The sequence below is a fragment of the Rana temporaria genome, chromosome 5 (assembly GCF_905171775.1).
Source record: "Rana temporaria chromosome 5, aRanTem1.1, whole genome shotgun sequence".
Classification (NCBI taxonomy): Eukaryota; Metazoa; Chordata; class Amphibia; order Anura; family Ranidae; genus Rana; species Rana temporaria.
The window spans coordinates 138794422-138808152 of record NC_053493.1 but is presented as its reverse complement, the minus strand read 5'-3'; the positions used below and the strand labels follow the sequence as shown (position 1 = coordinate 138808152).

General features: G+C 43.3%; 1 protein-coding gene across 1 annotated transcript in view; it reads right to left on the bottom strand.

Annotated features, from left to right (window-relative positions):
• The window catches only part of EGFR (epidermal growth factor receptor), a 271109-nt gene extending 260415 nt beyond the window's left edge, over positions 1–10694 (bottom strand). The window contains exon 1 of the mRNA XM_040353167.1: positions 10283–10694. Coding sequence (XP_040209101.1) covers positions 10283–10394 — 112 coding nt within the window. The 5' untranslated portion in view covers positions 10395–10694. The remainder of the gene's footprint in view (positions 1–10282) is intronic.
• Between the last annotated feature and the right edge of the window lie 3037 nt (positions 10695–13731).

Here is a 13731-nt window from a genome sequence, read left to right as displayed (position 1 = left end):
TTGTCAATGGCTGTTGGCCAACGCATCAGCACGCAAGTTATAGGCATTTTGATGCGCTTTATGGGCACACAACATCTTTATTATGGGGGGGAAGGTCCTATAAAGCCCGGGTCTAGTTGAACCACCGACCTTACAACCATGACACAAGGTGTTCCGTGATTAGACAAGGGAAGTATGAACGTCATGATCTCCCCTTGTTCAATCAAAATAAATAATAAAATACTTTTTTCTGAATGGAGATATACAGTGAGTGACCCGATGTGATCGTTGTGAGCTGACTTTTAATTGCAGTGGCGGAAGGTCAGCAGTGAGCTCACCATCAAAAGGAAGCAGCAGCCACCAGTGGGACGCACATCATTAGAAGTAGTTTACTGGTACCTAGAGTTTACGGATTTTTCCAGAAACAGATGTATATGGATGGCCTTCTGTATAGAGTATGTGCTCATCCCCATTGTATATACGGCCATTAGAGTTTGTATACAAACACCAGAACAATAACCAATATAAAAGGACACAATTGTAGTGACTGATAAGAATGTATTGTGTAGCGTGCCTTCATTTTACCTCATTCAATGATGTTTACTCGCCATGAAAGGCTTATTAACATACGGTAAACAAAATGCGCGTTCTCACTACATTGGGAAAAACAAGCCCCCCTCCGCCGACAGACACCTAGCTCCACACATCCTCCAGGTGCCTATTCTTTTGTTTCTGTACAAACTGATTTATCTCTGCGCCTGAGCCAACTCCCGAAAAATGTGACATAGAAAAACAGGCAGGGACATGCCAAAGCTGGAAGTCAGGTTTAGCAATTAGACGGAGGTGTGTTCCTGCCATTAGAGGTAGCACTGGAAGCCTCGCACAGCTCAGGGGGAAGAGAATGCAGAGCGGCCCTGGCCTACCGCCAAGCTTCTCCTAGCAAAGTTCACTCACGGGAGTGTCGGTCAATAAAAGGGACTGAGAGTGACACAAGTGTACAAGGAAACAGTGACTTCATGAAGCTGAGAACCAGAAGTTGGCCGCTTCTGTTAAAAGGAAACTGTCCTGAGGGCAGCATGTAGGCTGGCATGCTGAGTGCCCCTCATGAAAATGCTCTATTCCTGGCTGTCTCTGGCTTTGTGTACATGTGTGCATTCATCCATATAGAGTAAACACACTGAGGGAGATTTACTAAAACTGGAGCGTGCAAAATCTGGTGCAGCTCTGCACATAAACCAATCAGCTTCCAGGTTTTATTATCAAAGCTTAATTGAACAAGCTGAAGTTAGAAGCTGATTTGTTACCATGCACAGCTGCACCAGATTTTGCACTCTCCAGTTTTAGTAAAAAAATCCCCACTGTGATGTCAGGAGGACGCCCCAGGTAGATAAATACACAGTGGCTTTACCAGGTAAATGCACCCATAAGCGTGTAGCGTAAGGATACATGCACCCGGCTGCAAGAGGACTATATATTTGGTTGTAATTCTCTGCTCGGGGGTCACAGTGCTGCTTAAACGTGCTGCCAGCAGCCTGTCAAAATCAATGACAAGCTGAAATATGAAGCAGCTGTATGCAGCTATACACACATCAGGATGTATGCGCCTCTCCAGGGCCATGCATATGCTTTTGTACGCAGTTACCACCCAGATTTCCATATACCTGTGTACAGCTGCTGCATATTTCAGCCTGTCATTGATTTTGACAGGCTGCTGGCAGCAAGCTGTATGCTGCACCTTTGACCCCCAGACAGAGAGCTATGACTGAGCCCTGGTTCACATAACATAACGGCACTATTGCTTGCTCTCACGACTGAGTGTTTGTTATTCAAAATTGAGTTTGAACGATTTTTCATATAGTGTATAGCTAGCATAAGATTGGAGGATGTTGAAGAAAGCGAATTTCTGCATGTTTTAAAGCAGTGCCCGTCTCAGTGGTTTTTGCTCCCCCCAGCTTACCAGCTGTCGGTGGCAAAAATAAATTTTACTTACCCGATCCGCAGCTCCTCTGAAAGCCAATGCCCTCCTCTACTCCAATATGCTCCAGCAGTAGACTGTCCATTGGTGCACTCATGTTCAGTGCAGAGCTATGGGCTCTGCATTGGACTTAATGACATCAGAGGACCCAGGAGTGCACTACATACAGAGTGCAGAGTTCAGGAGTGCACTACGTACAGAGTGCAGAGTTCAGGAGTGCACTACGTACAGAGTGCAGAGTTCAGGAGTGCACAACGTACAGAGTGCAGGAGTGAGCTACATACAGAGTGCAGAGTTCAGAAGTGCACTATGTATAGAGTGCAGAGTTCAGGAGTGCACTACGTACAGAGTGCAGAGTTCAGAAGTGCACTATGTACAGAGTGCAGCGTTCAGGAGTGCACAACGTACAGAGTGCAGGAGTGAGCTACATACAGAGTGCAGCGTTCAGGAGTGCACTACGTACAGAGTGCAGAGTTCAGAAGTGCATTACCTGCAGGGTGCATAGTTTAGGAGTGCGCTACGTACAGAGTGCACTACGTACAGAAGGCAGAGTTCAGGGGTGTTCTCTGTACAGAGTGCAGTTCCACGGGTGCCCTATACACAGAGCACAGAGTTCAGGAGTGCATTACACAGTTTAGGGGTGCCTTATATACAGAGTGCAGGGTTCAGGAGTGCTTTATGTACAGAGTGCAGAGATCTGGGGTGTGCCGTGTGCAGAGTGCAGGGTTTAGGGGTGCGCTAGGCACAGCATGCAACTACAACCCCAAATCAACCCCCCCCAATTGCTTCCTTGCATCTATCTCTCCTACCTAGCCCAAATCTAGTACCTCCCTGTGTAGACAGCTCTGCCTTATCTTGCAGGGAGGTCATTCTCTCTCAGATTCTGAAGATCCGTGTGTGTGTGTGCAGTGATCTGTTCGTTCTGGAAGCCGATGAAAGCAAAGCTGTCCCTTGTAAACACAGAAGGCTGACAGCGGGGAGTAGGAGCAGCGGGTGAAAGCAAGAAGTGGCAGCATGGAGTTCCACCTCTGGGTGCGGATGCCCCATGACAAGGCCTGGCGGGCTGGATCCGGCCCCCGGGCCTTGCGTTTGGCATATGCATTTTAGACGACTCCAGTTTTCCTTTAAGATGAAGAATGCCAGCTCGGCACATTTTCTTCTATGATAGCTAGAATGTCCGGTACACTGTATGACAGATCACAAACACTACCACTGCAAATAACTACCCTGGAGGCTGTTAGACTACGACACCTATCATCAATGGACAGTCCGAGGGATCAGAGATGAATGCCTTGCATCAGTGTAATTACTGGCTGCTGCTCCATTTAACTCGTCTACCCCTAAATTATAATTCCATCACACATGTAAAAAACAAACAAGAGCAGGGGTACGAGGACACGGTATCCAGATCATTCAAACAACTGACATAGTGCTAAAATGTATTTAATAAGGAAATCAGTTCTTGACAGTCACACATAATACAGTGTTCCCGTTATCCAGCCAGAAAGTCTGCGCTCGCTCGTCCTGTCTGTAGGAGTGGGATGAAGCTGCTGCTGCTCTATAATTTAGCCAGAAGAAGACAGCATATCCTATCTCAGCACACTACTCTACATTGTAACCCTTTCCCAACCCAGAGACGAGAAGGGTAGGCAAGGCACACACCATTATAAAGGGACCCTGTATTTCCAGAAATACAAATGCTGCCTTCACTGATTTGTTTCTGAAAATGCTAGTTGCCTGGCTATCTCTGCCTCTAAATCTTCGATTCAAAACAAGCATGCGGCAAGTAAAGTCAGAGAAACATTAGACCTCAACCTAATCAGCCTTTGGAGCAGTGTAGTAGAGAAGCAACTAGCATTATAGAAACAAGAGTTCAGCAATGGCAATCACTAGATTTTCTTAGCATGTGTTTGATTTAGGTCAAGTATTTCTAAGTACACTTTACAATCTGACTGTACAATCTTTGTACAAGCAACTTTACCAAAACGATCCAAGGACCTACCCAATCGATATGTAACCAATCAGGCAGGCCCTAGAGTTGTTGATAGGTTGTAAACAAGCCACACACATTACAATCTGATTGTACAATCTCTATCAAACTACGGCCCTCCAGTTGTTCAGGAACTACAATTCCCATCATGCCTAGTCATGTCTGTGAATGTCAGTGTGGTACAATGCCTCATGGGATGTGTAGTTCTACAAAAGCTGGAGGGCCGTAGTTTGAGGATCCCTGCTCCATACTATCTCTCCTAGATCTACCAACATTTAGTAGAAGAATCTGTGCTTAATTAATTCCATTTGTATCCAGTCAGGTTGGCTCTCTTACTTCAGAGATGTTGGAAAATCTAATGGTGGCCATAAGCTTTTCTAATTGAGAAATTCTTCACAAAATCAAACAACATGATCGAATCTATGGATTATCAAAAGGACATATAGGGGGTTATTTACTAAAGGCAAATCCACTTTGCACTACAAGTGCAAACTACAAGTGCAAATTGTACTTGAAAGTGCACTTGGAAGTGCAGTCGTGGTAAATCTGAGGTGTAGCTCTGAAATGAGGGGAAGCTCTGCTTATTTTATCATCCAATCATGTGCAAGCTAAAATGCTATTTTTTATATTCCTTGCATGTCCCCCTCGGATCTACAGCGACTGCACTTCCAAGTGCACTTTCAGTGCAATTTCAAGAGCACTTTGCACTTGTTCTTTGCACTTGTAGTGCAAAGTAGATTTGCCTTTCGTAAATAACCTCCATAGTCAGAGGCGGACTGACAACTCATGGGGCCCCTGGGCAATAGGAGATTATGGGGCCCCTGGGCAATAGGAGATTATGGGGCCCCTGGGCAATAGGAGATTATAGGGCCCCCGGGCAATAGGAGATTATGGGGCCCCCGGGCAATAGGAGATTATGGGGCCCCTGGGCAATAGGAGATTATGGGGCCCCCGGGCAATAGGAGATTATGGGGCCCCCGGGCAATAGAAGATTATGGGGCCACACAGTACTGTATACACACATACAGTATACACACACAGTATACATACACAGTATATGCACACAGAATACATACACAGTATACACACACACACAGTATACATACACAGTATACACACACACAGTATACATACACAGTATACACACACACACACAGTATACATACACAGTATACACACACACACAGTATACATACACAGTATACACACACACACACACACAGTATACATACACAGTATACACACACACAGTATACATACACAGTATACACACACACAAACAGTATACATACACAGTATACACACACAGTATACATACACAGTATACACACACACACACAGTATACATACACACATACACAGTATACACACACACAGTATACATACACAGTATACACACACACAGTATACATACACAGTACACACACACACACACACACAGTATACATACACAGTATACACACACAGTATACATACACAGTATACACACACAGTATACACACACAGTATACATACACAGTATACACACAGTATACACACACAGTATACACACACAGTATACATACACAGTATACACACACACAGTATACATACACAGTATACACACACACAGTATACATACACACACTGAGAAGGTACTGGAGAGCCGGGGCAGCTATAATCTTGGGATTTTTAGACCAAAAGGATATCGGTAAGGGACATTTCAGGGACAGATGTAAAAACACACAGATTTTTACACACTGTCCCTGGTTTTACTGAGGCTGGCAACCATGATGGGGCCCCCTAGTGGCATGGGGCCCTCGGGCAGTGACTGAGAGCCCGAATGGTCAGTCTGCCCCTGCCCATAGTGTGTCATTGATTGATTCTGAGCATATTTTTACAGATCCAATTGCAGGAATGTAGATCGATCTATATGATCATTAAGTGTATTGTACATTGAATGATCTTTTTTTTATCTTACGATCGTATTTTTCTCCCAGACAGTATATTGATTGACAATGCAACTGCATTTAAAATAGTTCTCTGTGTGGCCACCATAAAACAGATTGTACAATCACATTGCAAGGTGTATGGCATGCTTTAGGCTGGGCTTGCATGCAATTCTTGGCAATGTGAATGTGCTGCTATAATTATTTGCGATTTATCACTAGCGATCGCACACATATAGTCGCAAGTAGCGGTGATGGATTGCACAAGCGTGGAACATTGTGTAATCATTAATGATCATTTACTCCTACATGCCACACTTGTTCCCTATGTCTAGAAACTGATCGCAAATCGCTAGCGCTTCAACAGTGCCGATTTTAATAGCTCGATCGTTCAACGAAAAATCTTACAAAGCACCCAACTTTAAAAAGAGCTCTATACATATTGTACATATAAGGCTACCATTAGAAGTCATTGAGGAAGGGCCAACGTTACATATAATGATATACATCCCTGGAGGACTCCTAGCACAGCGGATTACAGGTACAGGTCAGCACACATGGAGCCAGTAAGAGGAACAGCTGCCACACATCATTATTAGAAATACACGGCATAGCCAGACACGTGTCTCCTTCACTCGCATTCCCTGGACTGCAACGTGACACACTTACAGTATAAACATACTATACAATTACATCCTAGGATAACCTGTGTGTAAAATATATACTGTGGTTTAGGATGACAGCTGCGGTGACAGGTTCTCTTTCTTCTCAATGCATGCCTGCTCTGTGCTGGGCTATACCAAACACAGATCATTACTCCTATATATCATGTATGTGTTTGGTTATGCCTCTTCTACTCCGGGCTTGGCAATGGTGTGATCCCTGACATTGATCAGGAATGGTAATTGCCTGTTTGTATCAGCTTAGGAAAGTTTATCACACAGCTAAGAGCCTGTCACCTCTTGTCCCCAGCCTGGCGCTGACAGTCATGTGAGTGCAGCCAAAGGGACAGGAGGATCACCTCAGTGACTTTACACATTTCCTATAGTAGCACAGTGTACAGGTATATTATCACCTGTGTGGCTTTACACATTTCCTATAGTAGCACAGTGTACAGGTATATTATCACCTGGGTGGCTTTACACATTTCCTATAGTAGCACAGTGTACAGGTATATTATCACCTGTGTGGCTTTACACATTTCCTATAGTAGCACAGTGTACAGGTATATTATCACCTCAGTGACTTTACACATTTCCTATAGTAGCACAGTGTACAGGTATATTATCACCTCAGTGACTTTACACATTTCCTATAGTAGCACAGTGTACAGGTATATTATCACCTCAGTGGCTTTACACATTTCCTATAGTAGCACAGTGTACAGGTATATTATCACCTCAGTGGCTTTACACATTTCCTATAGTAGCACAGTGTACAGGTATATTATCACCTCAGTGGCTTTACACATTTCCTATAGTAGCACAGTGTACAGGTATATTATCACCTCAGTGGCTTTACACATTTCCTATAGTAGCACAGTGTACAGGTATATTATCACCTGTGTGGCTTTACACATTTCCTATAGTAGCACAGTGTACAGGTATATTATCACCTGTGTGGCTTTACACATTTCCTATAGTAGCACAGTGTACAGGTATATTATCACCTGTGTGGCTTTACACATTTCCTATAGTAGCACAGTGTACAGGTATATTATCACCTGGGTGGCTTTACACATTTCCTATAGTAGCACAGTGTACAGGTATATTATCACCTCAGTGGCTTTACACATTTCCTATAGTAGCACAGTGTACAGGTATATTATCACCTGTGTGGCTTTACACATTTCCTATAGTAGCACAGTGTACAGTTATATTATCACCTGTGTGACTTTACACATTTCCTATAGTAGCACAGTGTACAGGTATATTATCACCTGTGTGGCTTTACACATTTCCTATAGTAGCACAGTGTACAGGTATATTATCACCTCAGTGACTTTACACATTTCCTATAGTAGCACAGCACAGTGTACAGGTATATTATCACCTCAGTGGCTTTACACATTTCCTATAGTAGCACAGTGTACAGGTATATTATCACATGTGTGGCTTTACACATTTCCTATAGTAGCACAGTGTACAGGTATATTATCACCTGTGTGACTTTACACATTTCCTATAGTAGCACAGTGTACAGGTATATTATCACCTGTGTGGCTTTACACATTTCCTATAGTAGCACAGTGTACAGTTATATTATCACCTGTGTGACTTTACACATTTCCTATAGTAGCACAGTGTACAGGTATAATATCACCTGTGTGGCTTTACACATTTCCTATAGTAGCACAGTGTACAGGTATATTATCACCTGTGTGACTTTACACATTTCCTATAGTAGCACAGCACAGTGTACAGGTATATTATCACCTGCGTGGCTTTACACATTTGTTATTTTCTGTACAGGTGAAATGATATGATCATCTATGTGAAGACATATTTAATGATCACCTATCTGTAGGTATATTTAGTGATCACCTATGTGACATTACGCATTCGGTACATGCCGGTAAAGGAACCTGACCACTTATGTAGCATTTACACATAGTGCAGGTATATTTAGTTCATGTATTTAGATCACCTAGGCTGCATTCCACATGTTTTATTTAGTGCAGGTAAAGGGACATGGTCACCTATGTGTAGGTAGATTTGGCGATCACCTTTGTAGCATTACACATTTTAAATATTCAGTGCAGATAGCGGGATATAATCACTTATGTGTGGCTATATATGTAGTGATCATATATGTGTAGGTATATATGCAGTGAGCATCTGTGTGTAGGTATATACAGTATGTAGTGATCACCTGTGTGTAGGTATATACAGTATGTGGTGATCATGTATGTGTAAGTACATATGTAGAGATGACCTATGTGCAAATATGTAGTGATCACCTGTGTGTAGGTACATATGTAGTAATGACCTATGTGCAGATATATATGTAGTGATGACCTATAAGTAGGTATATATGTGGTGATAACCTATGTGTAGGTAGGTATATGTAGTGATGACCTGTGTGTACAGTATGTAGTGATGACCTATGTAGTGATCACCTGTGTGCAGATATATATGTAGTGATCACCTATGTGTAGGTATATATGTAGTTATCACCTGTGTGCAGATATATGCATAGTGATGACCTATGTGTAGGTATATATGTGGTGATCCCCTATGTATAGGTATTTACTATATGCAGTGATCTCTATGTGTAAGTATATATGTAGAGTGGTGACCTATGTGTAGGTATATATATAGTGTTCACCTGTGTGCAGATATATACATATTGATCACTATCTGTGCTTATATATGTAGTAATGAACTATGTGTAAGTATATACTGTACCTAGTGATCACTATGTGTAGGTATATATGTGGTGATCCCCAATGGGTAGGTATATACTGTATGTAGTGATTACTATGTGTAGGTATATATGTGATGATCCCCTATGTGTAGGTATATACTGTATGTAGTGATCACTATGTGTAGGTATATACTGTATGTAGTGATCACTATGTGTAGGTATATACTGTATGTAGTGATCACTATGTGTAGGTATATACTGTATGTAGTGATCACTATGTGTAGGTATATACTGTATGTAGTGATCACTATGTGTAGGTATATATGTGGCGATCCCCTGTGTGTATGTATATACTGTATGTAGTGATCACTATGTGTAGGTATATATGTGGTGATCCCCTATGGGTAGGTATATACTGTATGTAGTGATCATTATGTGTAGGTATATATGTGGTGATCCCCTATGTGTAGGTATATACTGTATGTAGTGATCACTATGTGTAGGTATATATGTGGTGATCCCCTATGGGTAGGTATATACTGTATGTAGTGATCATTATGTGTAGGTATATATGTGGTGATCCCCTATGGGTAGGTATATACTGTATGTAGTGATTACTATGTGTAGGTATATATGTGGTGATCCCCTATGGGTAGGTATATACTATATGTAGTGATCACTATGTGTAGGTATATACTGTATGTAGTGATCACTATGTGTAGGTATATATGTGGTGATCCCCTATGGGTAGGTATATACTGTATGTAGTGATCATTATGTGTAGGTATATATGTGGTGATCCCCTATGTGTAGGTATATACTGTATGTAGTGATCCCCTATGTGTAGGTATATATGTGGTGATCCCCTATGGGTAGGTATATATGTAGTGATCACTATGTGTAGGTATATACGGTATGTAGTGATCACTGTGTGTAGGTATATATGTAGTGACCCACATTTGTTACAAAGAACACATGAGATCCATGAGAGTTGGGCACTCTCCAGGCACACCTGTCACCCACAGCAGCCCGGTTCCTCCTTACCTATCATCTCCTCCCGGGTGGTGCTCCCCTGGCTGCTGATGATGATGTGTAGTAGTAGTAGTAGTAGAGCGGAGCCCCATAGTCCCAGGTTGGGTCGGTCCATGCTGATCATGTATGGATAGGATGTCTGTATCTCCCTGGGTTCTCCCTGTACAGATCTATAGATCGCTGGGTGATCGCTAGGTGTCTATAGGTAGAAGTAATCCTTCACTCTATGAAATCCATGGTAAGTCTCCGGTAAGTGAACCCCCCTGTACTGTCCAATGATCCGATCTCCGGGATCTGACACCTCCAAGTCACAGTCCACGAGTTGTAAAACTTTTGACAGTTCCAGCCCGGCTGTGAGTGTCCCAGTGTAATGACAATCCTCGGAGAATCGGCATGCCTGGTGTGTGATGTCACAGAGAGGTGTGCCCCATTCCACTCTCCCTTCCCAATTCCTCCTCCTTCACCCCACACATGTCTCTACTACTACCGACACCGCCGAGCCTCCGCTCCACGGGGCCACCGCTGCCACCTCATGGCCAACGGAGGAACAACACCACACAGCTGACAGCTCATCACCTCGCTGACAGGTCAGTGCGATCTCACCGACCCCCACTCTTTCACTCTTCCAGGAACTGCAGAGAAAAAGAAAAGAAATACTGCCAAAGAAACACAAACACAGCAAATACTAGTCATGGAGATTAGGACTGCGATAGATAAATAGATCATCAGGATCAGCAGAAAAAATATTGCAATCTTGATAATGACTGTTAAAATAATAATTATATACGTATTATATATAATATATAACATAATATAACATTACATATATAACTAATAATGATATTAATAATAATATACTTATAATCTATACATATCTTATCATGTATAATCAATTATTTATAATAATAATAATATACTTAATATACACTATGTTGTCAAAAGTATTGGGACACCTGCCTTTACACACATTAACTTCAATGGCATCCAGTGGCAGCTGGTGCTCAAAATTTGGGGGGGGGGGGGGGGGCGCAAACAAACTGAAAAAAAAACCCCATCAAACGCAGCCACTGTGCCCATCAAACGCAACCACTGTGCCCATCAAACGCAACCACTGTGCCCATCAAACGCAGCCACTGTACACATAAATTGCCACCACTGTGCCCATTAAACACAGTCATTGTGCCATCAAACGCAGCCTCTGTGCCCATCAAATGCAGCCACTGTGCCATCAAACGCAGATACTGTAACCATCAATTGATGCCAGTATGCCCAATCAATTGCTGCCAGTTTTCCCCATCAATTGCCACCAGTTTGCCCCATCAATTGCCACCAGCTTGCTCCATCCATTGCCGCCAGTTTGCCCCATTAATTGCCACCAGTTTGCCCCATCAATTGCCACCAGTTTTTCCCATCAATTGCCGTCAGTTTGCCCCATCAATTGCCGCCAGTTTGCCCCATAAATTCCCACCAGTTTTCCCCATCAATTGCCGCCAGTTTGCCCCATCAATTGCCGTCAGTTTGCCGCACCAATTTCCACCAGTTTGCCTCATCAATTGATATATAATATGGCTTTTTTTCTCAGAAAGCAGGTGCAGGAACTCTGCCCTTCTGGGTCACTCTTCATCTCCACCACCTACTCACCTCCAAGCATGTCCATTGGTTCCACCCCAAGCATGTCCCTTGGTTCCACCCCCAAGCATGTCCCTTGGTTCCACCCCCAAGCATGTCCCTTGGTTCCACCCCCAAGCATGTGCCTTGGTTCCACCCCCAAGCATGTCCCTTGGTTCCACCCCCAAGCATGTGCCTTGGTTCCACCCCCAAGCATGTGCCTTGGTTCCACCCCCAAGCATGTCCCTTGGTTCCACCCCCAAGCATGTCCCTTGGTTCCACCCCCAAGCATGTGCCTTGGTTCCACCCCCAAGCATGTCCCTCCCAGCAACAATAGACCCTCACGCAAAAATAGATCCCCACCAGTGACAATAGACTCTCCAGCACACCCCAGCACTTCTTTGCCATTACATACATTCAGTGCAGGAGGTGCCGGAACTGCGTTCCCCCACGTTCCCCCTGAAAAAAAGCCCTGTATAGATATATAAAATGCTCTGCTTATACTTTCTTTTTTTAAGAGGGACAGCAGGCTTTAAAATAAAGTTATGTTTTAGTTCCCAGGTATGTAAACAGCATAATTATATAAAAATAAGTTGCACTCATATAACGTGAGTGATCACAAATAATGAATTAAAACAAAAGTACACTACTAGTGAAGTACAAAACATTCTTAATAAAGAGACAATAGGTGAAAACTAGAAATAAGAAAATCTATATGAAAAAGTCTATATGAAAAAACTCTTCATCAAAAAAAGTGAAAAGTCCACATAACAGGAGGAAATCAACAGTGTAGAAAATGATAATTCCAATGGGGTGATAAAATCCAGATTCCTTCCACCTTCACCAAGAAAGAAAGGGGAAGAGGGGGGATTTCTTGAATCGAAAGAACCCCACTCGGTACGTGGGGACCCTTACCCGAACTGGTGGACGTGGACCCCCTAAAGAGCAAGGTCATATGCGCCAGCAGATTTAGCCCTTTGCAGGGTCTGGCGATCCACCGTATCCCTGGAGCCCTTCAGATACACAAATCCTCCATGGTATCCCAATAGGAAATAGAAAGTCCGGTCTGGGGGGTGCACTATGACAAAAGTCACCAGTGCAAAAGGACAAAAACACTCCAATAGTGTAGTATCATTAAAAAGTATGTAGCCTTTATTGCTAAAAACTAGCGGATACAACCACACAAAACATGAAAAACATCCGACAAGCTTAACCGCTTAAGGACCACCGCACACAGATTTATGTCGACAGAATGGCACTGACAGGCAAATGGACATACTGGTACGTCCCCTTTAATTTGCCGCTGTGTGGTGGTGCGCTCGCGACCCTGTCTGTGACCGTGCCTGCATTACCCGCGGACTCGATGTCCGTCTGTGTCGCGCAATTGTGTCACGGAGCTGGACAACAGGGAGATGTCAGCGTAAACACACCATCTCCACATTCATCCTAGTGACATGTCACTGATTGAATGCTGAAGAAAAGATGATCCGCACTCCGGGTGGTGGCTCTTAAAAATTTGTAGTGTTTATTAACAAGCCACAGTGTACAAACGCAAATAGGAATGGTTAAGAAGGCTCCATCTCATCGGGAGCAGCGATCAGTGACGTGTCACCCGTAGCCACGCCCCCTAACAGTTAGAATCACTCCCTAGGACACACTTAACCCCTTCAGCGCCCCCTACAGGTTAACCCCTTCACTGCCAGTGTAATTTTTACAGTAATCAGTGTATTTCTATAGCACTGATCGCTGTAAAAATTACAATGGTCCCAAACTGGTGTCCGCCATAATGTCGCAGCCATGAAAAAAATCGCTGATCGCCGCCATTACTAATAAAAAAAAATATTAATAAAAAT